Source organism: Procambarus clarkii, chromosome 31, assembly GCF_040958095.1.
Source record: "Procambarus clarkii isolate CNS0578487 chromosome 31, FALCON_Pclarkii_2.0, whole genome shotgun sequence".
Lineage (NCBI taxonomy): Eukaryota > Metazoa > Arthropoda > Malacostraca > Decapoda > Cambaridae > Procambarus > Procambarus clarkii.
Window position 1 is genome coordinate 7,795,040 of NC_091180.1, and position 27,426 is coordinate 7,822,465.

Here is a 27,426-nt window from a genome sequence, read left to right on the forward strand (position 1 = left end):
CATATTTTCCACTTCAACTCTAGACACCTCTATCCGCTCTATGTTGTTCTCTGGAAACAAAGGAAGCCTAGGGTGAGAATTCGAACTGGTGACCCCCGTAAACACCGGGTCCGACCTCACTGACTAGCCACGACGCTTCCTGATAGTGTGAGTGTGAGTGAGTGTGAGTGAGTGTGAGTGAGTGTGAGAGAGAGTGTGAGAGAGAGTGTGAGAGAGAGTGTGAGAGAGAGTGTGAGAGAGAGTGTGAGAGAGAGTGTGAGAGAGAGTGTGAGAGAGAGTGTGAGAGAGAGTGTGAGAGAGAGTGTGAGAGAGAGTGTGAGAGAGAGTGTGAGAGAGAGTGTGAGAGAGAGTGTGAGAGAGAGTGTGAGAGAGAGTGTGAGAGAGAGTGTGAGAGAGAGTGTGAGAGAGAGTGTGAGAGAGAGTGTGAGAGAGAGTGTGAGAGAGAGTGTGAGAGAGAGTGTGAGAGAGAGTGTGAGAGAGAGTGTGAGAGAGAGTGTGAGAGAGAGTGTGAGAGAGAGTGTGAGAGAGAGTGTGAGAGAGTGAGTGTGAGTGTGAGAGAGTGAGTGTGAGTGAGTGAGTGTGAGTGAGTGAGTGTGAGAGAGTGAGTGTGAGTGAGTGTGAGAGAGTGAGTGTGAGTGAGTGTGAGAGAGTGAGTGTGAGAGAGTGAGAGTGAGTGAGTGTGAGTGAGTGAGTGTGAGAGAGTGAGTGTGAGAGAGTGAGTGTGAGAGAGTGAGAGTGAGTGTGGGAGAGTGAGAGAGTGAGAGTGAGTGTGGGAGAGTGAGTGTGGGAGAGTGAGTGTGGGAGAGTGAGTGTGGGAGAGTGAGTGTGGGAGAGTGAGTGTGGGAGAGTGAGTGTGGGAGAGTGAGTGTGGGAGAGTGAGTGTGGGAGAGTGAGTGTGGGAGAGTGAGTGTGGGAGAGTGAGTGTGGGAGAGTGAGTGTGGGAGAGTGAGTGTGGGAGAGTGAGTGTGGGAGAGTGAGTGTGGGAGAGTGAGTGTGGGAGAGTGAGTGTGGGAGAGTGAGTGTGGGAGAGTGAGTGTGGGAGAGTGAGTGTGGGAGAGTGAGTGTGGGAGAGTGAGTGTGGGAGAGTGAGTGTGGGAGAGTGAGTGTGGGAGAGTGAGTGTGGGAGAGTGAGTGTGGGAGAGTGAGTGTGGGAGAGTGAGTGTGGGAGAGTGAGTGTGGGAGAGTGAGTGTGGGAGAGTGAGTGTGGGAGAGTGAGTGTGGGAGAGTGAGTGTGGGAGAGTGAGTGTGGGAGAGTGAGTGTGGGAGAGTGAGTGTGGGAGAGTGAGTGTGGGAGAGTGAGTGTGGGAGAGTGAGTGTGGGAGAGTGAGTGTGGGAGAGTGAGTGTGGGAGAGTGAGTGTGGGAGAGTGAGTGTGGGAGAGTGAGTGTGGGAGAGTGAGTGTGGGAGAGTGAGTGTGGGAGAGTGAGTGTGGGAGAGTGAGTGTGGGAGAGTGAGTGTGGGAGAGTGAGTGTGGGAGAGTGAGTGTGGGAGAGTGAGTGTGGGCGAGTGAGTGTGGGCGAGTGAGTGTGGGCGAGTGAGTGTGGGCGAGGGAGTGTGGGCGAGGGAGTGTGGGCGAGTGAGTGTGGGCGAGGGAGTGTGGGCGAGGGAGTGTGGGCGAGGGAGTGTGGGCGAGGGAGTGTGGGCGAGGGAGTGTGGGCGAGGGAGTGTGGGCGAGGGAGTGTGGGCGAGGGAGTGTGGGCGAGGGAGTGTGGGCGAGGGAGTGTGGGCGAGGGAGTGTGGGCGAGGGAGTGTGGGCGAGGGAGTGTGGGCGAGGGAGTGTGGGCGAGGGAGTGTGGGCGAGGGAGTGTGGGCGAGGGAGTGTGGGCGAGGGAGTGTGGGCGAGGGAGTGTGGGCGAGGGAGTGTGGGCGAGGGAGTGTGGGAGAGGGAGTGTGGGAGAGGGAGTGTGGGAGAGGGAGTGTGGGAGAGGGAGTGTGGGAGAGCGAGTGAGTGAGTGAGTGAGTAATTACCTAAGTGTAATTACCTAAGTGTAGTTACAGGATGAGAGCTACGCTCGTGGTGTCCCGTCTTCCCAGCACTCTTTGTCATATAACGCTTTGAAACTACTGACGGTCTTGGCCTCCACCACCTTCTCACTTAACTTGTTCCAACCGTCTACCACTCTATTTGCGAAGGTGAATTTTCTTATATTTCTTCAGCATCTGTGTTTAGCTAGTTTAAATCTATGACCTCTTGTTCTTGAAGTTCCAGGTCTCAGGAAATCTTCCCTGTCGATTTTATCAATTCCTGTTACTATTTTGTACGTAGTGATCATATCACCTCTTTTTCTTCTGTCTTCTAGTTTTGGCATATTTAATGCTTCTAACCTCTCCTCGTAGCTCTTGCCCTTCAGTTCTGGGAGCCACTTAGTAGCATGTCTTTGCACCTTTTCCAGTTTGTTGATGTGCTTCTTAAGATATGGGCACCACACAACAGCTGCATATTCTAGCTTTGGCCTAACAAAAGTCATAAACAATTTCTTTAGTATATCGCCATCCATGTATTTAAATGCAATTCTGAAGTTAGAAAGCATTGCATAGGCTCCTTGCACAATACTCTTTATGTGGTCCTCAGGTGATAGTTTTCTATCTAGAACCACTCCTAGATCTCTTTCTTTATCAGAATTCTTTAAAGATTTCTCACATAATATATAGGTTGTGTGGGGTTTATGTTCTCCTATTCCACATTCCATAACATGACATTTATTAACATTAAATTCCATTTGCCAAGTGGTGCTCCATATACTTATTTTGTCCAGGTCTTCTTGAAGGGCATGACAATCATCTAAATTTCTTATCCTTCCTATTATCTTAGCATCATCAGCAAACATGTTCATATAATTCTGTATACCAACTGGTAGATCATTTATGTACACAATAAACATCACTGGTGCAAGAACTGAACCCTGTGGTACTCCACTTGTGACATTTCTCCATTCCGATACATTGCCTCTGATTACTGCCCTCATTTTTCTATCAGTCAAAAAATTTTTCATCCATGATAGAAGCTTACCTGTCACCCCTCCAATATTTTCCAGTTTCCAGAACAACCTCTTATGTGGAACTCTGTCGAAAGCCTTTTTTAGGTCCAGATAGATGCAGTCAACCCAACCATCTCTTTCCTGTAATATCTCTGTGGCTCGATCATAGAAACTGAGTAAATTCGATACACAGGATCTTCCAGATCGAAAACCATACTGTCTGTCTGATATTATATCATTTCTCTCCAGGTGTTCTACCCATTTAGTTTTGATTAGCTTTTCCAATACTTTCACTATTACACTTGTCAATGATACAGGTCTATAATTGAGGGGGTCTTCCCTGCTGCCACTTTTGTAGATTGGAACTATGTTAGCCTGTTTCCACACGTCTGCTACGATTCCTGTACACAGGGATGCCTGAAAGATCAGGTGAAGTGGAATGCTGAGTTCAGATGCACATTCTCTCAGAACCCATGGTGAAACGCCATCTGGGCCAGCTGCTTTGTTCTTCCCGAGCTCGTTTAGCATATTTTCCACTTCATCTCTAGACACCTCTATCCGCTCTATGTTGTTCTCTGGAATTCTTAATGTGTCTGGTTCTCTGAAGATTTCATTTTGTACAAACACACTTTGGAACTTTTCATTTAATGTTTCACACATTTCCTTTTCATTTTCCGTGAATCTGTTTCCCATTTTCAACCTCTGGATATTATCCTTTACCTGCAATTTGTTGTTTATGAATTTGTAGAATAGGCCCGGTTCTGTTTTACATTTATCTGCTATCCCTTTTTCAAAATTTCTTTCTGCCTCTCTCCTTACTGCTGTATAGTTGTTTCTCGCATCTTTGTATCGCTGGTATGTTTGGGGGTTTGGCCTCTTCCTATACTGATTCCATTTTTGTGTCTTTTGGTCTCTTGCCCTCTCACAATTTCTGTCGAACCAATCCTGTTTTCTGGCCCTGCATCTCTGTTTTGGTATGAATGTTCGTGTGCTTTCCTCGTATAGTTTTAAAAATTTGACATACATTTCATTTACTTCCCTGCCTAGCAACAATTCTGTCCAATTACACTCATTAAAAAAATTTCGAATTTCCCCATAGTTGCCTCTCCTTAAATCGAGTTTATCAACTGTTTCAATGTCCCCATTTTCTTCTAGATGATATCTTAAAGCATATTTAATGTCTAACAGGACGTGATCACTCTTTCCCAAGGGAGGAAGGTACTGGATGTCAAAAATCTCTTCTTCTTTCCTGGTGAATACTAGATCCAGTACTGACGGTACATCTCCTTCCCTCATTCTTGTGGCCTGCTTTATATGTTGATACAAGAATGTCTCCAGAATGAGGTTCACAAATCTGCATGTCCAAAAGTCCTCCGTTCTTGCTTCATAGGCCTCCCAGTCTATTGCTCTAAAGTTGAAGTCCCCTAGTATCAACAGTCGTGATTTATCTTTATCTGCTTGTACAATAATATCTCTCATGACCATTATGAGGCCCTCTCGTTTGTCATCCAGTTCTTCCTTTGTCCATGTGTTGCTTGCTGGTGGGCTGTAGGTATTTACAATTATCAGCTTATCATCCTGATTCCAGACCTGCAATGCCATTATGTCAATATCTCGAGGGTTTTCAAATATTAACTCTTTTACCTTCAGGTGTTTTTTCACCAGTACAGCCACTCCTCCTCCCTTCCTAGTTTTCCTGTCACGTCTCCAAACTGAGTAGCCTCTTGGGAATATGACTTCATTTATTATATTTCCTTCAAGTTTCGTTTCTGATAATGCAACAATATCTGGGACCCTAAGCTGGATTATATCTTGCAACTCCAAAGTTTTTGACCTCACTCCATCTATGTTGGTATATACAATTTTCAGGAACATGTTCCCTTTTCCTTTGCTCTTTACTCCCCCTTCCACTACTGATCTTGTTGCTTTGTTTTTATGTACCATTTCACAAGCTTTCCAGTTCCTGTCACTTTGTAAAAAAAAGAATTTCTGTCTTCTTCATTTCTATCCCCATTTAGACGTTTTGCCTCAATTAGGTTCATTTTCAGCTTTTCTCTGTCTTCCTTGAGTGTGAGAGAGTGAGTGAGTGTGAGAGAGTGAGTGAGTGTGAGAGAGTAAGTGAGTGTGAGAGAGTGAGTGAGTGTGAGTGTGAGAGAGTGAGTGTGAGAGAGAGAGTGAGTGAGTGTGAGAGAGAGTGAGTACAAGTGTGAGAGAGAGAGAGAAAGAGTGGGGGAGGGGGGCGGGTGGGGGGAGGGGGGGCGGGTGAGGGGAGGTGTGTCGGTGGTGGGGGGATGAGACGGGCTCACTCAGATAACCCTATACTCGTCACCGGTAGCCAGAATTGTTTCTTAAATTCTAGATGTACAGTACATGATCATATATATTTTTGGTTACAGATTTTGTTTAGCAATATTATAAGGATAATAACAAGTTAAAAAAATACTTGCTTCATGAATCCTTTATTGTATTAGATGGAAATTCTCCAGGCTGGCAATCTACTGCCACCTACAGAAGGATCTCTTGGGGAGGAAGGGAAGGAGGGAGGGAAAGTGAATGTGGCGGGACAGAGGAAGTGAACAGCAGTGAGGGGGTGACTCCCTCCCTTCCTGGTGGTAGTGTACAACGAGTGTTAGGCCACTGATCAGGCCAAACACCCTGTTTCCCAGCTCCCATGGACATTTTGGCTGGATAGTAAGATAACTTTATCCGGCCACGATTTTAGCCGGATAAGGGTGTTTTCTGGATGGTCGGATTCCGGATAATCACATGTCTACAGTATTTCACAAAATTTGGCATACATCTCATTTACTTCCTTGCCTAGCAACAAGTCTGTCCAATTATACCTATGAAAAATTTTCTCCTAAATACCAACAATTATGATTTATCTTTATTCGCTTGTACTATAATCTCTCTCATGACCGTTATGAGGACCTCTCGTTTGTCATCAAGTTCTTTCTTAGTCCATGTGTTGCTTGCTGGTGGGCTGTAGGCATTTACAATTATCAATTTATCATCCTGATTCCAGACCTGCAATGCCATTATGGCAACTTCTAGAGGGCTGTCAAGTATTAACTCTTACCTTGAGGTGTTCTTTCACCAGCACAGCCACTCCTCCCCCCCCCTTTTCCTAGTTTTTCTGTCACGTCTTTTCTCAGTCAGGCGCAGACAGTCTCAGTGAGAGGGTGTGTTAGTCGGAGCTCCTGAGTGTAGTTATATTATCATAGCAATATGGAAGTTGTAGTGAAGGACTTGATGGCTCTAGTTGGAGCACTGAGGACAGAGTTGGACTCGCTACAGGAGGATGTACGACAGCTGAAACAACAACGAGAAGAAACGAAGGAGGAGACCAGTAGTAAAAAGACCTCGTCTTGGAAAGTTGTAAAGGACAGGGGCCTTAACCCTTCAATTGCGCATCGCATCATATGATGCTTTGACCGACTTGCAGTAAATTGCGCATCCCATCATGTGATACTTTGGAGTACTACGCAAGGTTTAAACGGCCCGCGGATACACGGGGTTCACCACACCTTCATCAGGGCTTTTGTAAACAGACGCCATTTTTTTTTTTAAATCGTGGGCCAAACTCCCTGGTGTTAAAGGCCTCAGTATCGAGTGAGCTACCAAGCCTGACGCACGCAGCATGAACTCACAGCACTGCTGTTCAGCTTGTGACCACAGCATCGCCTAAAAATGCCATAATATACTTGTTCATGCTATTATGTAGTGATGATATTACAGAAGACCCCGGACTGTGATAAAACTGACCAGGGTTCTGATAATAGCAGGATTGTGGTGATATTTAGCGCTGTGCGCCATGGAGGGAGGAGTAATGCTGTGGGAGGGAGGGTGGTGGCGATGTCTTCTGACTGTGTGTGGCCACCTTTTATTGACTGCACTCACCATACCAGCTTAGTGGTTCGCTATGGTGAACACAAATGTAGATACTTATATATAACATGTGTATAGAGGGTATAAACAGCAAGAGGAGTAGGTTGGAAGCCGCCATTTTGGTGAGGGAGGAGCGTCGTCTGCAGGACTTACCATGTTGTTTACTGATGACCACGATAGTCTTTCGGCACCATACCAGTTTACTTGTACAACTATGGTGAATAAAACAAGTAGATATTTATATATAATGTGTGTATATAGCATAATAACACCACAAACAGTATTGTTGTAGGAGAAATATTAGTGTGTCTGGCCATCAGCTGGTGGCAGCCATCAGCTGTGTGAGGTCCTACGTCTTTGTGCCTTTACTCACCATACAAGCTTAGATGTACAGTTAGGGTGAACAAAACATGTAAATACTTATATATAACGTCTATATAAAAGCAAAAACAGTATGGTGGGTGGAGAATGGTGGCAAGTCAGGTGAGGTGAGGTAGGGAGGGAGTGGCAGCCAGTGGCGGGCTGCCACTGGCTGCCACTGCCACTGCCACTGCCACTCCGCATACCAACTTAGTGGTTCGATATGGTGAACACGAATGTAGATACTTATATATGTAGCGTCTGTATGTAGTGAATAAAAGCAAAAACAGTATTGTGGGTGGAGAATGTGGGTGAGTCAGGTGACTTGAGGGAGGGCGTGAGTGGCTGGCAGGTACACGGCGGTCACTCCTCGTTACTTTTTGACTCATAATAGCAACTTAGTGGTTCGTTATGGTGAACAAAACATGCAGATACTTATATATAACCCGTGTATATAGTGTAATAACCGACAAAGTATTTGCTCACTGTTTGATGAACATAATTGAATCAACAATATGCACACCATATTTTTTAGTACAGCGATGATTCACTCATTTTATTATATAAATATATTACACTACACACTATTGAATAATATTACAGCAAAAAACTACGAAAAATCAATCAGAGACATTGAAATAATTAGGTAATTATCTCTTTGTGGCAACTCTGGCCTGACAGCTGGCGATCAACAGACAGCCTGGGACGCACGCTGAGTCAGCGCCTGTTTTTTGCCAGACTTCCCCGCCCTATAGCGGGCAATATATGCCACTTACGATTTTTTTATTATTTTTTCCTTGACCAGTGAACACAAATTAACAGGTTAGGAAGAAAAAATATATATATATTTTTTTTTTGTATGCACCTGTGGGTGTCAAATGGTATATAGCTATGCGCCATTTAACCCTTAACATGCTCGGGGTTTAATATCCTGTCATCCCCACAGGCGCATGTCATTTTGAAAAAAATATATATATTTTTAGTAGTAGTAGCTGCTACTACTACTACTAAGACGTAGCACTTTTGAAAAAAGGTGACACCCCTAGGGTCAACACTTGCAGCAGAAGAGCTCCAGCATATTTCAACAATCCTAAGTATTGTAGTACAGGTTGATGGTAGTGAGTGGTGTCCCAGAGAACATAAAGGTATAGTGCTCTTGAAAAATAGGTGAGATAACAGGAAAGTGCTAAGGGAAGTGAAAAATCGGATGAGAAAAAGTTGCCCTAGTGTTTACAGTGCAGAGAAGAACATTCAAGATGGCCGCCGGCAAGAGGAAAAACAAAACAGAGCTTGATTTTGAGGGATTCAATGAAGAAAGCATTGATATTAGTAGTCTACATAACAAGTTGGTAAATTTAGATACTATAGTGAACTCTCATGTAGAAATAATTAGTAAATTGAAAGAAAGTAATGACCATTTGAATAGCAAAGTTTTATGTCTTGAGGGTTTAGTGAAAGACTTGCGCAAGGATAAGAATCAATTGGAAACAAATTGCAAAGCCATGGAAGAAGAAAATAAACTCTTAAAAATAGCTTTGGAAGAAGTTAAAGTAAATTTAAACATAAATGACTACAATAGGTTAGGCAAGGAAATTCAACAGGAGAAACAGCTTTTGTCAGCACAGATGGAGGAAGTTACACAGGGAATAGAACAGTGCAAGAAAGATATGCAACTCACTTATGCACAAGTGGCCAAGGAGAAGGAAAAAATAGAAGAAGCAGTAAAGGAAGTCAAACACTGCAGCAACCAAGATAAAACAAACATTAGGCTAGAAGTGAGGAAAGAATTGGCATCTAACCCGAAGTTGGTGCAAAACACAGTTGATCGGAGTAAGTCCCTGATCATTTTTGGCTGCAAAGAAAAGGCGATAACATCTAGGTCAGAAAGAGCTGTAGAAGAAGCTAAAGTAGTAGATAAAATTGTTGGCCTCGTGGAAGGTCTTACAAACAGAGAGAATGTGTGCGACTACAGGAGAATAGGCAGGTACGTAAAAGGGAAAGATCGACCTTTGAGGATCACCCTAAACGGTGCCAAACAGATGGAAGAAGTACTAAGGAATGCTAGAAAATTGCAAAGGGATGAGGATGGGAAAGGGTGGTCATTAAGACGAGATCTTTCAAAAGAAGATAGAGAGAAGCTGAAACTGAACCTCGCCGAGGCAAAACATTTAAATGAGAGCAGGAATGAAGAAGAAATAAATTCTTTTTTCTACAAAGTGATAGGGGTAGGCAAACCAGTAAAGTGGTACATAAAGGCAAACCAACAAAATCAATAGAGAGAGGGGGAGTGAAGAATAAGGAGAGGGGGAACAAGCTCCTGAAGATTGCATACACCAACATAGATGGAGTGAGATCGAAGATACTGGAGTTAAGTGATGTAATACAGCTGCAGACACCAGACATTGTTGCACTCACGGAGACAAAACTTGAAGATGTAATTTTAAATGAGGTCATATTCCCGAGGGGCTACTCAATTTGGAGACGGGACAGAAAAATTAGGAAAGGCGGTGGCGTTGCTGTGCTGGTAAAAGAACACCTAAAGGTGAAGGAAATAATGACTGCCAATCCACAAGAAGTTGACATAATAGCACTAGAGATCTGCTATGAGGATGATAAACTAATGATGATAAATGCATATAGTCCACCGCCAAGCAGCACATGGTCAAAGGAGGAGCTAGATAGTAAACGTGAAGGTCTTATAACAATAATGAGAGAGATTATAGCGAGAGCGGATAACGATAGATCACGACTGTTGATAGTCGGTGACTTCAACTTGAAATCCATAGACTGGGAAGCATATGAAGCTAAAACAGAAGATTTTTGGACCTGTAAATTTGTAGACCTCATCCTGGAAACATTCTTGTATCAACATGTTAAACAAGCTACGAGGATGAGGGAAGGGGACGTTCCCTCCATGCTAGATTTGATATTTACCAGGAAGGAGGAAGAGATATTTGACATTCAGTACCTTCCTCCCTTGGGTAAAAGTGACCATGTCTTTTTGGGAATAAAGTATGCAATGCGTTATAAGCTGGAAGAAAATAAGGAGGTTGAAGCAGTTGAAAAACCAGACTTCAGGAGAGGACATTATGGTGACCTTAGAAATTTTTTTAGTGAGTATAATTGGACAGACTTGATGCTAGGCAAGGAAGTGAATGAGATGTATGGCAAGTTTTGTGAAATATATGATAAAGGCACAAAAAAATTTATACCAAAACAGAGATGCAGAACTAGGAAACAGGATTGGTTCAATAGAAATTGCGAGAGGGCTAGAGACCGAAAGACACAAAAATGGAATCAATACAGGAAGAGGCCGAACCCCCAAACATACCAGCGATACAAAGATGCGAGAAACAACTACACGGCAGTGAGGAGAGAGGCAGAAAGAAATTTTGAAAAAGGGATTGCGGACAAATGTAAAACAGAACCAGGTCTATTCTATAAATTCATAAACAACAAATTGCAGGTAAAGGATAATATTCAGAGGTTGAAAATGGGAAATAGATTCACGGAAGATGAAAAGGAAATGTGTGAAACACTAAACGAAAAGTTCCAAAGTGTGTTTGTACAAAATGAAATCTTTAGGGAACCAGATACAATAAGAATTCCAGAGAACAACATAGAACACATAGAGGTGTCTAGAGACGAAGTGGAAAAAATGCTCAAGGAGCTCGGTAAGAACAAAGCAGCTGGCCCAGATGGCGTTTCACCATGGGTTCTGAGAGAATGTGCATCTGAGCTCAGCATTCCACTTCACCTGATCTTTCAGGCATCCCTGTGTACAGGAATCGTAGCAGACGGGTGGAAACAGGCTAACATAGTTCCAATCTACAAAAGTGGCAGCAGGGAAGACCCCCTCAATTATAGACCTGTATCATTGACAAGTGTAATAGTGAAAGTATTGGAAAAACTAATCAAAACTAAATGGGTAGAACACCTAGAGAGAAATGATATAATATCAGACAGACAGTATGGTTTTCGATCTGGAAGATCCTGTGTATCGAATTTACTCAGTTTCTATGATCGAGCCACAGAGATATTACAGGAAAGAGATGGTTGGGTTGACTGCATCTATCTGGACCTAAAAAAGGCTTTCGACAGAGTTCCACATAAGAGGTTGTTCTGGAAACTGGAAAATATTGGAGGGGTGACAGGTAAGCTTCTATCATGGATGAAAAATTTTCTGACTGATAGAAAAATGAGGGCAGTAATCAGAGGCAATGTATCAGAATGGAGAAATGTCACAAGTGGAGTACCACAGGGTTCAGTTCTTGCACCAGTGATGTTTATTGTGTACATAAATGATCTACCAGTTGGTATATAGAATTATATGAACATGTTTGCTGATGATGCTAAGATAATAGGAAGGATAAGAAATTTAGATGACTGTCATGCCCTTCAAAAAGACCTGGACAAAATAAGTATATGGAGCACCACTTGGCAAATGGAATTTAATGTTAATAAATGTCATGTTATGGAATGTGGAATAGGAGAACATAGACCCCACACAACCTATATATTATGTGAGGAATCTTTAAAGAATTCTGATAAAGAAAGAGATCTAGGAGTGGTTCTAGATAGAAAACTATCACCTGAGGACCACATAAAGAATATTGTGCAAGGAGCCTATGCTATGCTTTCTAACTTCAGAATTGCATTTAAATACATGGATGGCGATATACTAAAGAAATTGTTCATGACTTTTGTTAGGCCAAAGCTAGAATATGCAGCTGTTGTGTGGTGCCCATATCTTAAGAAGCACATCAACAAATTGGAAAAGGTGCAAAGACATGCTACTAAGTGGCTCCCAGAACTGAAGGGCAAGAGCTACGAGGAGAGGTTAGAAGCATTAAATATGCCAAAACTAGAAGACAGAAGAAAAAGAGGTGATATGATCACTACATACAAAATAGTAACAGGAATTGATAAAATCGACAGGGAAGACTTCCTGAGACCTGGAATTTCAAGAACAAGAGGTCATAGATTTAAACTAGCTAAACACAGATGCCGAAGAAATATAAGAAAATTCACCTTCGCAAATAGAGTGGTAGACGGTTGGAACAAGTTAAGTGAGAAGGTGGTGGAGGCCAAGACCGTCAGTAGTTTCAAAGCGTTATATGACAAAGAGTGCTGGGAAGACGGGACACCACGAGCGTAGCTCTCATCCTGTAACTACACTTAGGTAATTACACTTAGGTAATTACTCACACAGTCAGCTGGTGGCGGCCGCCCTCAAGGCCAGACGCACTAATATTTCTCCTACAACAATACTGTTTGTGGTGTTATTACGCTATATACACACATTATATATAAATATCTACCTGTTTTATTCACCATACTTGTACAAGTAAACTGGTATGGTGCCCAAAGACCATCGTGGTCATCAGTAAACAACATGATAAGTCCTGTAGACGACGCTCCTCCCTCACCAAAATGGCGGCTCCCAACCTCCTACTCTCGCTGTTATCTCACACTATACATACGTTATATATAAGTATCTACATTTGTGTTCACCATAGCGAACCACTAAGCTGGTATGGTGAGTGCAGTCAATAAAAGGTGGCCACACACACTCAAAAGACAACGCCACCATCCTCCCTCCAACAGCATTACTCCTCCCTCCATGGCGCACAGCGCCAAATATCACCACAATCCTGCTATTATCAGAACCCTGGTCAGTTTTATCACAGTCAGGGGTATTCTGTAATAATATCATCGCTACATAATAGCATGAACAAGTATATTATGGCATTTTTAGGCGATGCTGTGGTCACAAGCTGAACAGCAGTGCTGTGAGTTCATGCTGCGTGCATCAGGCTTGGTAGCTGACTCAATACTGAGGCCCCTAACACCCGGGAGTTTGGCCCACGATTTATTTTTAAAATGGCGTCTGTTTACAAGAGCCCTGATGAAGGTGTGGTGAACCCTGTGTATCCGCGGGCCGTTTAAATCTTGTGTAGTACTCCAAAGCATCACATGATGCGATGCGCAATTTACTGCAAGTCGGTCAAAGCATCATATGATGTGATGCGCAATTGAAGGGTTAAGGAACCAACGCGGGGAAATAATATTTTAGATTTAGTGTTAACTAACAGGGAAACACAAATTAAGGACATCAAAATAGGGAGTGAGCTAGGGAACAGTGATCATAAAGAAATCAGATTTAGAATTGAATGGAATAGATCTGTAGGAGAAAATTCTGTTAAAGTGCCTGATTTTCAAAAATCTGATTTCAATAGCCTCAGAAATTTTTTGGGTCAAATAGATATGAAAGTCTTGGGTATAGGGTGTGGGCCAGTATTGGAGCTAGACATGAATCCAGCGATAGGTGACGTAAAAGGGGTTTTTGTGTTAGGGTCCTGAATGACATTCTTTGGATATTCTAAGCAAAGCCCAGGAATGTAGTATACCATATTAATTGAATAGATTGAGTACTAATGATCCAAAGTGGATAACAAAGGCTCTGAAGAACCTTATAGGTAAAAAGAGAGCGTGGTACAAAAGGGTTAAGAATGGGGAAGTCAGTTTAGATCAGGAATTCGTACAACTGGTTAGAAATACTAAAAAAAAAGAGATAAGGAAAGCAAAAAGAAACTATGAAGTTCGCATAGCAGAGCAAGCGAAGACAAATCCTAAAGGGGTTTTCCAGTTATAACGGACAAAGATTAGGGAAAGGATAGGTCCATTAAAAACTGAGACAGGTCAAATAACATATAGTGATGGAGATGAGTAGTATTTTTAATAAATATTTTATATCTGTATTTACTAAAGAGGAACTTAACAATATGCCTTCAGCTGAACAAGTCTATGTGGGTGGGGACGAGGACAGGTTGACTAGTTTAGCAGTTACCAGGGAGGATGTAATTAAACAAATAGTAAAACTCAAACCAAACAAATCCCCAGGGCCGGATAAAGTGTTTGCCAGGGTGCTTAAAGAATGCAAAGTGGAGCTTTGCGACCCACTGTCTACCATATTTAATAAATCAGTAGAGTCAGGCAGAATACCAAAGTTATGGAAAGTTGCTAATGTGATACCAGTTTTTAAGAAAGGAGATAGATCACTTGCGTCAAACTATCGGCCAATTAGCCTAACGTCTATTGTGGGAAAGTTACTCGAATCGATAATTGCAAATAAAATTCGTCTTCATCTTGAAAAACATAAATTAATAATCGAGTCGCAACATGGTTTTATAAATGGCCGTTCATGTTTATCAAATTTGTTATCTTTTTATTCTAGCATAGTTGAGGCAGTTGATAGTGGTAAGGATTGTGATGTTGTGTATCTTGACTTTAGCAAAGCTTTTGATACAGTGCCATATGAAAGACTGATTAAAAAGATAGAGGCTCATGGTATTGGGGGTGCTATATTAAGCTGGATTAGGGCATGGCTATACCAAAGGAAACAGAGTTAGTATAAATGGAGTCAAGTCAGAGTGGGAAAATGTTGTAAGTGGAGTGCCTCAAGGCTCTGTCTTGGGACCTCTGTTGTTTATAATATATATAAATGATTTAGATTCAGGTTCGAGTAGCAACATTTTCAAATTTGCCGATGATACAAAATTCTGTAGGGAAATTAATACGGAAGAAGACTCGCTATCACTTCAAGTTGATCTAAATAGGGTTTTGAAATGGTCAAAGGATTGGCAGATGCAGTTTAATGCTGATAAATGTAAAGTTCTGAGGCTAGGTAATAATGATAGTTACAAGATACGAGCTAGATGGTGTTGAGATTGCGAAGTCGGATTGCGAAAGGGATCTGGGAGCTATGATTAGTAAGAATTTAAAACAAAAGGATCAATGCATAAATGTTCGTAATAAGGCAAATAGGACACTGGGATTTATTAATCGAAGCGTTAGTAACAAGACACCTGGTGTTGTTCTTCAGCTATATCTAGCTCTGGTTAGGCCCTATTTAGATTATGCAGTTCAGTTTTGGTCGCCGTACTATAGAATGGATATAAATTCACTTGAACGTGTCCAGTGTAGGATAACTAAGTTAATTCCCCAAATTAGAAATCTTTCATATGAAGAAAGATTAACAAAGCTTTACTTGTATTCACTGGAAAGGTGAAGAGTTAGGGGGTGACATGATAGAGGTTTACAAGTGGATGAATGGGCATAACAAAGGGGATATTAATTGGGTATTAAAAGTATCAACACAAGACAGAACACGAAACAATGTGTATAAATTGGATAAATTTAGATTTAGGAAAGACTTGGGTAAATACTGGTTCAGTAACAGGGTTGTTGATTTGTGGAACCAATTGCCGTGTAACGTGGTAGAGGTGGGGTCCCTCTATTGTTTTAAGCGAGGGTTGGACATGTATATGAGTGGGATTGGGTGGTTATAAATAGGAGCTGCCTTGTATGGGCCAATAGGCCTTCTGCAGTTGCCTTTGGTCTTGTGTTCTTATGTCTCCAAACTGAGTAGTCCTTTGGGAATACGACCTTATTTAAAATATTTTCTTCAAGCTTAGTCTTTGTTAATGCAACAATATCTGGGACCTTAAGCTGAATTATATCTTTCAGCTTGAATATTTTTTATCTCATTCCATCTATGTTGGTATATTCAATTTTCAGGAACACGTCTCTTTTTATTTCTTTTTTGTACTTTTCTAGTTTATTAACCTCTCTATGTGAGGAGGCACATAAGCCTAGCCCATAACCTAGACTGCTGCAAACTACCAAAACATATGCGCAAAACGGTCACTGCCTGGTAAGCCCCAAATCTCACCAGAAGGTTCATAAAGGAAAGTCACGTGGGGAGAACAACCCCACAGTCCTCGGGTTCGAAGGTGTCACCATCCCAGCTGGCAGCATAGCAGATGCAGAACAAGTGATCATTGTCACATGACATGGGTGATAAGGAACCCTCAAACTCACTCGAAACAAGAGTAGGTTCAGGGGGAGATACCAATGGGAGCACCAAACCCGCAGTGAAATTCCAGGGCCTGAAGAGTAAACCAAGCAGAACATCCAGGCACTAGGGACGCTTTGCCAGACCCTAAAAGTACGTTGATACAATCTACGTTACATGACTATGAGGGTTGACCTTGGTGCTCTAAATGGAAGCCCATGAACCACCAGTGTGCCCTGCCAGCCAAAGTTGCAACTGACTTGGGTCAAGGCAGAGAAGTCACGAGATGCCTGACTCACCCTATGTGAGGGCCACCACAAGCAAGGAGGACCTCTCAGGGAGCAACTCCTGAACAGTCCATAGAAGATAACTCTGGCAATGCAAGGACAGTGCTAAGAATCACACAAGGAAGGTTACCCTGAGTATATGCAGCTCCAAGCACTCTTACTGCCAGGCTCCCTTCACTGCAGTGAATAGGAACAGGAGTAAGAGTAGGCATAGGAACAACTTAGCTTGACAGGACCTCTCATGGAGGTGGGGCTTCCCGGGAACCACTACATCATGATAGAATTGATGGCTCAGACCCTGGAAGGCAGCAAACTACTTCCTCCAAATGAGTGGAGGAGGTGGGTGGGTTGGGGCAGTGGGGGGGGAGACAAGCTTGTGTTAGTTTTGAGAGTATTCAATAGTTTACAAGTTTGTAGGACTTTATTAGGAGAATTTTGAGACGGTTCTGAGTCCAGCAGTGGATTCAGCATGTTTTGACTTGCAGATTTGCTGGTTGCCATTCCCGGAGAGGAGGAAAAATGTCACCTCACAGAAGAGGGCCAGTTTCTGGCTCTGGTCCCTGGTAGGCCTCCATGGCTGATGTGACCTAGTAGATGGAAACCATCTCAGTATGTAGTTTCAAGGAGCCACAAGGGGATTCCCTCAGAAATAATGCTAAAAACCAAATTTAAATATTCCTAGTCCTAATATAGTACATATATGTAGTATATTAGGCCTAAGATAGTGTGTATTATGCCTAGAATTGCTAAGAGAGGTTAGGTTAAGTTAGATCTTGTATATATGTTGTGATTTAAAAAGTTTCTGGTTTGTTTAAATTCCATAATACAGTAGTCAACTTTCTGGTGGTCCATCACTACATATTGGTACTTTTGACCTTGTTCATGCACGAGCTTTATGTTCCCGACAAAATTTATTATTATTTGTACACAGGTGGACTAATGTGTGGCATTAGTTATATATTAGCAGAGATCTTTGACCTTATTCCTTCACCAGTTTTGTCAGGTTGGTCATATATCCATGTTACTGTTGTCATGTGAATCCCCTGCATAGCAGTGGAACTGCCTTTTCCCTTCACCTTCAATGCCTCTGCACTGGAAGTCTACATCTACACCAGTCCAGATGAGTCATCAGTCCTGCCACCTCTCCATACCCCCCAGGGCCTGGCACGGCCTGGTATGACTCGAAGGCAAGCCGGGCACCACTGCTAACCAGTAGCTTGCCCCCACAAACAAGCAGTTAGCCGCCTTCAACTGGCAGTAGTGCAGCTCAACACAAAGGCACTGCCAGCCACAAACAAGCAGTTTGCTAGCTGACCAGATGTCCACCTTGCATTGACACCAGATGAGTCATCACCGCCGGACTATATAAAGGGCGCCGCCTCCCTGGAGAGCCAGTCTCTCAGTGCTCTTGGAACACCTTCGTGTCTTTCACCCATTGTCCGCCTTCAGCCAATGCCGTGTGACTGATGCCATGGTGGTATGGTAGCTGTCTTCAGTACACCAGTATATCTTTATGCTTTTATTCATTGCTTATAGTTTATTTTTGCATTTAAGGTCATACTAACTTGTTCACCTTTGTGTTACATGATAGCCAATTATTGTCATGTGTCATTTTTTGTTCATTACTATTTCAGTAAATTGTTTCATTATTTATTTGATGATTTTCATTTGTTTCCACCTGCGACTTAAACACTGCAAGGCCAATAGCAGCATTTTTTTTTATTTGTGTGAAGGAGAGCCATACCATCTTGGTTCAGTATAGCTGTGATACCACAACCCGTCACACTGTTTACTATTTTTTTTATTTAGCTATTGTATTTGAATACTGTGCAGTACATGAGTTTCACTTCCATTGTAGGTCCAGCCATAACAGCTACGGCAGAACAGAGAGCTTCTCAACTAACACCCAGTATCAACCAGTCCCAGCTGACATCTGGGCCGTTCCTTATGAAGTCTCCGCCTTTGTCAATGTATGCTCAGCAACTCTGGGTTATTGCAAAAATCATCATTGATATAAAAGATGGTAAGAAGTTAGGTATTCCAGGTAGTGCTACTTTATGATCCTTATAGGATAATTTGTGGTTGTGTCAGCGAGATATCTAGAGAGAGCTTTTGTTGATTAGCTTGAAACTTTCAAGTGCCTCAACCAGTGGTCCCAGGTTTGTTTCTTGGGCAGGACTGGACATTTGGACATGTTTGTATACCTTGGTGCTAACTAAATGTTATGGGTTGTGTCTTGGGCAAGGTCAGTTGTTGTCTAAGGGGGGACCTCCTGATGTTTATATTCACCTTTCTGTCCCCAACAGTGGTAGACCATATGATTGTAGAAGGAAAGTACCTATTGTTATTGAATATAGCCCAAAATTTTACAAATTTTGTAAAGATGACCACCTGTATGAGGATGGTAACGATGACCACCTGTATGAGGATGGTAACGATGACCACCTGTATGAGGATGGTGAGGATGACCACCTATATGAGGATGGTGAGGATCACCACCTGTAATTATTACACTCTGTACTCAGTGTAAGGTCACAAAGCTTTTAAGCCGTACCCTAGAGTACAAATTCACGAAACCCATCCTTACTTTATTTACAGTATTGGTACATTACTTTAATCACTGCACTGCACAACACGCCTTGAGGTACTTGATGGGCAGTGCGCAACGCGCCTTAGGGCCTTCATAGGTATAGTGTATGATTCAAAAGTGGTGCGCAGTGACACGGGTATGAAATGGATGCCTGAGGTCTCCAGTGATTGTCTGTTATTTTGAAAAAAATCCCAGCATGCCCCAGGGTTGTGGAGATCCTCAGTTTCAAGGAAGATACCATGTCTGATGCATCGTCTACGAGCTTCCGGTCCACGGTCAGCCGCCGTCCAGCTAAACGACTGTCAGAGGATGAAATACAGGACATATTGCATGATGGACCGATTGATGACGATTTAACACTTTCGCCCGGGCATGACGCAGCATTGCGTCATCCGTTTACTGTCGGTAATACCGGGGATGACGCAGCATTGCGTCATCCACTTTAAATAATCGCCAAAAATCAGGTTTTTATCTGATTTTTTTGGGACTGGTTTTAAAATGTGCGCCGATGTCTTCCCATTTTCTTTGTTGAGCCTCGTGGCCCTCAGGTGGCTTGGCACACGCCGTGGGCCCATTGTTTTCGCTCCACTGTTGTGACCAATGTCGCCTCCCCTCGCATCTCAAACGTGTGAACATTTCGGCTATTTTCCGTGGCTATATTTCTTACTGCGGCTTTAGAAACTATCTACCCTTACTCCACGATGGATAGTGATCATGAACAAGGTCCTTCCAGGAAGAAAATTGTGAAAGAAAGGCTTGAAAAGGGAGGGAATTGGGAGTGTAGCTGGAAGGCGTCTAAGCCCTCACTCGCGGCTAACGCGTGGCCCGTCTTCAACTCGTCGGCGGTTGGAGTGTGACCAGGTTTTATATTTTATATGCTAATGTTCCTCTAGAGAATTCTATTGCGAACCCATTGAGACCAAAATGAAAGACCTAGGACAAAAATTGAGGTGACCAGAGTGAAAATAGTGAAAAATTTTTATCGCGTTTGCGCGCTCCTGGGTAACTCGTTCGCACTTTCTCTGTTTGCTGCGGGTAATTAGCCAGGCTTTTGGAGTTTATATGCATTTAGTGCTGTAGAGAATTCTATTGCGAACACAATGATACCAAATTTAATCTCGTAAGACGAGAATTAAGGTGACAAAGTTGAAGAGAGTATACACTTTTCAGAATTTACGCGCGCTCCCGTGACACCCGGGGTCCCATATCGCACAGTTGAGGGGTGGTGCGCGGGGTGCGCGAAAGTGTTAAACTACAATCCTGAAAAAGACCTAACACAAGGGTCGGACTTGAGTGATGGGGACACCGAGGTGGACAATGTCGCGAGTGTGTACAGTACAGGCACCTCGCCCAGAGGTGCGTGTACCGTACACACCCAGGACCAGTCTCGCCGCCCTGGGTCAACACGACTAGAGTTACCGTCCCCCCCCTGATGTGAGTTTATTTGGTGATAATACATGTGATGAGTCATTTTCTGGCTTCGGTGACATAGGCTCTGATACAAGCAGTATTGACAAACCAAGTACAATCAGCGATGGTGTTACTAGGCGGGGATTTGCTGCCCCAGCAACCCGCACAGGTAAGTGCCAGCATGTCACGTGGCTTAGGACAAAGACGACAGTGTGCCCTTGACATCAGGTGTTCGTGGTAGGCCTATACTACGCAGAACACACTCGTCTCCTTGCATACCCAAAAGCAGCTGTAGCACAATATGACGGAGCCGTGTTGTTGAGGCCCGTGCTGGTGGTGCTCATGCTGGAGTTGGCTGTGGTGTTGGTGCCAAAACCAAAACCACTGGTGTACTTGTGTGGGAGGATTGTGAGAATTTTGTCCCACAAATTCCAACATATGATGATACCAATGTTGGTGTGACACCCTTATTCCTCTATACTGGTGCAACCCGTTCTCGCACTTTCTTAGTCAATATTGACTTATTAAATAAGTGCATATGTGACATACTAATTTATTGTGAATATTTTAGTTTACCTTGAAAAGCTTCATAGAAAACGCCGACCTTACCTGACCTTCTTAGTATGTTAAGATAAGCATCTTATTGCTTCGTAATTACAATTATTACTTAACCTATACCTATAATAGGTTAAGTAATAATTGTAATTACGAAGCAATAAGATGCTTATCTTAACATACTAAGAAGGTTAGGTAAGGTCGGTGTTTTCTATGAAGCTTTTCAAGGTAAACTAAAATATTCACAATAAATTAGTATGTCACATATGCACGTATTCAATAAGTCAATATTGACTATACGAAAGTGCGAGAATGGGTTGACTGGTGATGATATCGCTGAAATTGACTATTTTATGGCATATTTTGATCAGGAATTCATGGACCATCTCATTGCAGAGACGAACAGATACGTTCACGGCTTCATTGACTCTGCCATTTTACCTGCCTCTTGCATGACACGTTGGAAAGACACTACAAATGAGGAAATGTATGTGTTTTTAGCATTGTGCATGATGATGATGAGGTATTCATATAAACACTTAATCCAGGATTATTGGAGCAAAGACAGCCTTGTTCCATCCCCCTGTGTTCAACAGGTACATGTCACGTGATAGGTTCTTGCTGCTTCTTTGGTGCCTGCACTTTGAGATCAATGATAACAAGGACAGCCACGACAGACTGTGGGAGTTGCGGAAGATATTTAGTGATGTGAAAGGAAAGTTCTGCGACTATTTTGTACCAGGATAGAATGTTGTGATTGATGAATTGCTAGTCCTCTTCAAGGGATGACTGCTGTTCAAGCAGTACATTCCATCAAAGCGGCACTGGTTTGAACTCAAAGTTTTTCGTGCTATGTAACGGCAAAACTGGTACAGTATTGTCATCGACATGATGCTGTATTCAGGTATAGACGTTGACATACCCGGTCTAAATCCACACAGGTGCTCAGGCAGTGTCGTGAGGACACTCATGAATCTGTTGCTGAACAAGGGGCATGTCCTGTTCATGGACAACTACTATACCAGCCCCTTGCTGACCAGATTCCTCCTTGGCCATAACACTGGCGTATGTGGCACTGTCAAGGCCCACAGGAGGAAAATGCCGGTGTTTGGCATTGGTATTGCAGTGGGTGATTGCCAGCTGCAAAAGTGTGAACAAATGTTATCAGTGTGCTGGAGGAGCGACAGATGTGAGGTGAATATGTTGACAACTATTCACACCAGTGCCATGTTGGACAATGGCAAAGTGAACTTTGCAACATGGTTCCCAATATATAAACCTAATTGTGTCATTGACTTCAATATAAATATGCGGCTAGTTGATAAATGTGACATGATGGTTGGTGCCGTCGAGTGCATGCAAATATCTGTGAAGTGGACGAAGAAGTTCTTTTTCCACCTCACTGATGTTTTAATGCTGAACCGTTTCAACGTGTATATCATGAAATTTGGCATGAGACCCCCAATACGTACATTCAGTGTTGCTATAGTCTCACAACTTCTGGTGAAGTATAGGGTGGAGGGCTGTGTTGCAACGCGTGGGGTGCCAGCAACAATGCCTCGCACAGTTCCTGACAGACTCAGGAGTAAAGAATACATTGTTATACACAAGCGTGGTTATATGACAGGCACAGGCAAATGGGATAAGGGTAAGCGTGCCTGCATTGTATGCAAGAACACACAACATAGGAAACTCAAGCGAAGATGCATGTGCACCTGGTGCGTTGAGTGCAAAGTTCCCCAATGCTCCGTCGACTGCTTCACTGATTATCACACACTTCCATAGTTCTAAGTGTGTTGATAGGGGATGTTTGTAGTGAGTGATAGTGTAGAGTGTGTAAATATGTTATAAATGTACATATTTGAACATGAAATATTGGATATATGAACAATGTTTGTGGACACATTTGTGATACATGTAACACAGTGTCTTGGAACAGTACAGATGTTCTACTGCCAGAATATTGTAAACATGTTCAATATACATAGGATTGGCAAGAAAAAAACAATATAAATGCATTAGTAATTGTACAGAAAAAATGAAAAAAAAATATATTTGTGGCAACTCGTGCATGTTGAAGCTGGCACGCGCAAATAATTTATTTCCTTCGCACCAGGGGTGTGTCATATTTGGAGCCAGAGCAGTGCAGTGGTTAAAAATTGTGAGCAACATTAACTCGTAACGTTAACAACATTAACGAGTTGGTTAGAACTTGTAACCAACAGTAAACTAGAACAAAACACTGCTGATAGAATTATATCCATCTGTCCATAATAATTTTTGGATGTTTAGAGAGGTAAATTTCATCTAGGGTGGACAGAGCAGCAGAAGAAATGAAAATCATAGAAAAAATAGTAGGATTAGGAGAAGACCTAAATTCAAAGGAGCATGTCAGTGATTTTAGGATGATAGGAAAATATGAGAAAGACAAGAACCACCCCTTTAGGGTGATGTTTAACCCTTACACTGATCAGGGGTCCTGTGGACATTTACACCCCTGTGCGCAAGAAAAAAAAAATTCAAAATTTTTTTTTCGTTTTCTAAACATGTTAATTTGAGTCTCCTGAGCACGGGAAAAATGATAAAAAAATTCTATTATACATACCAATGACACAATTGAGCCGAGAAGTTGGCCGATGACGTCACAGAACGTGAGCGCTCAAGGGTGCTGCGTCAGTCAGCTGTCACTCACGGCCGCTCACGCGGCCCGAGTTGCCGCGAATTTATTTTCGCGGAATTATTTACAGTATTCTTGGGTCATTTTACACAAATTTTTTTCGCTAGTATTATTCCAATTATTAGCAATAGACATTGTATTATAATAAAAATGGTATAAACTCACTAGGCGCTCACATATTAGTGTCACAAGTATGCCCACCAAAATGGTATAATTTACAGGAAATATTCAATGTATTTGGGGTTTTTTCAATATAAACACAAAAATTAACTTGATATGTACATTTATTTACCAAAGAATTACACATTTAGTACTCCAGGAGACTGTGATACTGTGCGAAACAGTCGATATGGCACAGAGGGACGGCACACGCTTCGCACCATGTCAACACCAATTTACGTTTCTGTGGCCTCAATTTGGTACTGGAACACACAACACACCGACGCTGGCCTGCTGCACGAGCTCCAGTTGGTGGTAATTTCTTGATTTGATGTATCAGAAAGGCCTCCCTGTAAGCGAGCCTGGGTGCAGGAGCATGGTTCAGTATTGGGTCTCGAATGGGTCTTTGTATGCCAGGTGTGTCCTTGCCAAATTTACCTAGCAACTGTTTCACAACTTGAAAACTGAACGAACGGAAATATGGTTTTCTACCTGTCTTCACAAGAAACATGTTGTAACTGTTCAGCATTGTTACGTCAATAAGGTGGAAAATCATTTTCTTTGTCCACTTCACTGTTTTACGTACACACTCTACAGCACCCACCATCATGTCACATTTATCAACTAAACGCCTGTTGATGTTGTAGTCCATCACACAATCTGGCTTATATATTATTTGCTTTGTAGTTCTGTTCACCTTGCCACTGTCTACCATTGTACCAGGGTGAATGGTGGTCAACATGTTCACTTCACGTCTGTCTTTCCACCGCACTGAAAGCATTGCACCACTTTTTCTCACCTCGCAATCCCCAACTTGCATAGCAGTGTCAAACACAGGCATTTCCTTTCATTTTGGCTTTACTGTTCCACACACTCCAGTCTTATTATCAAGCAAGAATTTCGTTAGCAAGGGACTGGTATAATAGTTATTTGTGTACAATATGTGGCCCTTGTTCAGATATGGTGCAAGCAGTGACTTCACCACACTACCTGAGAAGCCATGTTAGTCATTAGGAGGAATATCTACATTTGTGGCTGAATAAAGTATCATGTGTAACACCATTCCTGATTCAGTCACAGAGCACAAAGAATTTCAGTCCAAATCGGTGACGTTTTGAGGGAATATACTGCTTGAAGGCAGCACGTCCTTTGAAAAGCACAAGGGATTCATCAATAACCAGCTTCTGAGCTGGTACGTAGTAATCTCAGAACTTTCCAATCAGTTCATTTAGCACGTGCCTCACCCTCCAAAGCCTATCATCCTGTGTCTCGTCTGCATTATTTGCAAAATGAATGCACCGTAGGATAAACAGAAATATGTCTCGGGACATATATCTCCCGAAGAATGGTGTTGGAACAGAGTTGTCTTTGCTCCAATAATCTGAAATTATGTGTTTCACACAATGTTTCATCAACATGCAAATTGCGAAAAACACATACATCTCGCCAACAGTTGTCTCTTTCCAACGCTGTAGTCATGAAAATTCTGAAACTTCCATTAGGGGCTCATCGAAATATGCAGTAAAGAAGTCCATTTCACACATTTCGTCACCAGTATCAGGGAAAAGATAAGTAATTCCCACATCTCTGCTGTCAAAGTTGGGAATTTGTGGAACAAAATCTTCCCCATCACTCCACACACACAAACCTGCTGCCTTCCGAGAGCCATTAGCTGCACCACGGCGAGGAATCCGGGGACCAGGAGTTGAAGCAGGCATTGTAACAGTAGGGGCAGGAACGGTAGATGAGGAAAAAGATTTGAAACATGAGGGAATTTGTTCCTCATTGTCGCCATATTGTTGTCAGGGGGGACATATTTTTCCTGCTCTCTTGTGCACTGAATTAAGTACGAAATTGCATAGTGCACCAGTGATGTGCACCGTGATTCAACTTTCTGAATATAACTTTTCCACAGTCGTGTTGGGTGTCGTTGGACAGCCCATGACATTTGCTAGCCATTGATGTCATTCCGATCGCTGTATCAGGTCTGTGAAGGAAATTACAGGAGGGAGTTGATTTCAGGGAAATTTTTGTTCAAGTCAAGTGTAGAGAGGGAGGTATGGGGGGTTAACGGCCGTAGACCCCCCCCCCCCATCACGTGTCCACCTCGTGAGAGAGGGGGTAGCGTCGTGAGGCAGGTATGCCATTGGCCAAGGCTCCTGGACCTCAGGAATGCTGAACCGTGATTGGCCAAGACGCTGAGGGGTACTGCATAGTACCCCAGAGGCAGCCTTGGCGGGAAAAGACATTCTTACCTAGAACGTTGCTTTGGGAGGACGTAATTTTCCGTGATAGGCCAAGCATCAGGAAATACCGCCTGCAACGTTACTAAAGTCACGCCTATCATCTTGCTATCTTTCCGTGTGCTGTCCATAAGAATCCGGTAGTCGGAAAGGTGCTTGTACCGAACAGTGTGAACTTGTCACCTAGCCGCGTAATTGTGGGACGCCATCTTAGAACAACTGGACTGAGTGAGGCGTTAATTATCGGGCTACGAAAGTGACATCCGCCGTCTATCGTATCTGTGCTTGAAGGTACTGCAGTGAGACATGCTAGAGAAGGTTTCAGTGTTATGAGAGAAACCTTAAAGTTCCTAATTCTGAGGAACTACCAAAGAGAACAGTGAAGGACTCCATCTCGGGTCTCGTGTACCGTGTAACACCGTGTACCGTCGTATCCTGGGGTACCGTGTCAAGTGGAAGGGTGTGGTACCGCATCCCTGCTGTTGTGTGCGCACTCTGGTCTGCCTAAGCCGGCATGTCCGCGCCACCCTGGTCTCTGTGTGTGGAGCTAACCCCGTGGTCTAGGACCCTGTGCTCCACCTGACCACGTGTAGGAAGTGAGGACGCCTACGTCATCATCCAGCAGCAGCAGTGGGAGTGTGATTGTGACGTGTATATGAGTGAAAGGGAGTGTTGCGGGCCCGCTGATTGATGTAAGTACACTGTTTCCGTTTGGGTAATAAAACTCTGAAGCTGGGTTCGCCCCCAGTGTTCCGTCTGTCCTCTGTCCCTGTGACCACCTGGTGAGGTGAATAGGAATTGGAGACGTGTGAGTCTACCCTGTTTGCCGTCATCAAGTTGAGGTTGGGCCCAACTGTGATTTTTGACGTGTGTGAGGACACCTAGTGACACATTCAGAGGTAGAGTAAAGTGAGTTATTTGCTTCTATTTTTTCTATGTGCCGCATATGTATTCCTGTAATTTGATTCCCTTTTTCAGCAGTGAAAGTGGTAACAGGGAGGTTTCCCTTGGTTATAAATTTTACTGTTGTGTTGTGGTAAAGTGTGAATTATTGGTGGATAATTTACTGGGGGAAGTCATTTACAAGTTTTGCCGTGAGTGGCAAGGATGTACTGTGTTGTACTGTGATGTACTGTGTTGTACCGTGTGTAAACCGTAGACAAGTTGTCCTTGGTGGAAGGCGTTGTGTACTGTGAAGGATTCCGTGAGAATTAAAGTCAGTTAACGTCACCAGGGGTCACAATTTACTTAACGAGGTCACTTGTTCGTTGAACATTGTTGTGATTAACGTAGGGACGTGTAAAGGCAACAGTCAGTGAAGTTCACGCAGTGGAGGAATTGTCAAGTGAAGACTAACGTAGTGTTAACGATTTAACGAGCTGTCGTTAATTGATTGATTAACGTAAGGGGTTGACGGTCTGTT

At 43.0% G+C, this 27,426-nt stretch overlaps 1 protein-coding gene across 8 annotated transcripts in view; it reads left to right on the forward strand.

Moving 5' to 3' along the window:
* Window positions 1–27,426, forward strand: part of LOC123758602 (transmembrane protein 181) — a 439,494-nt gene that overhangs the window by 55,631 nt on the left and 356,437 nt on the right. For 6 of the 8 annotated variants that reach the window (XM_069334329.1, XM_069334330.1, XM_045743045.2 and 3 more), the window contains exon 3: window positions 18,228–18,392. The exons of the other annotated variants lie outside the window; for them this stretch is intronic. In XM_069334329.1, the coding sequence (XP_069190430.1) occupies window positions 18,228–18,392 (165 nt within the window). The remainder of the gene's footprint in view (window positions 1–18,227; window positions 18,393–27,426) is intronic. 8 annotated transcript variants of the gene reach the window in all.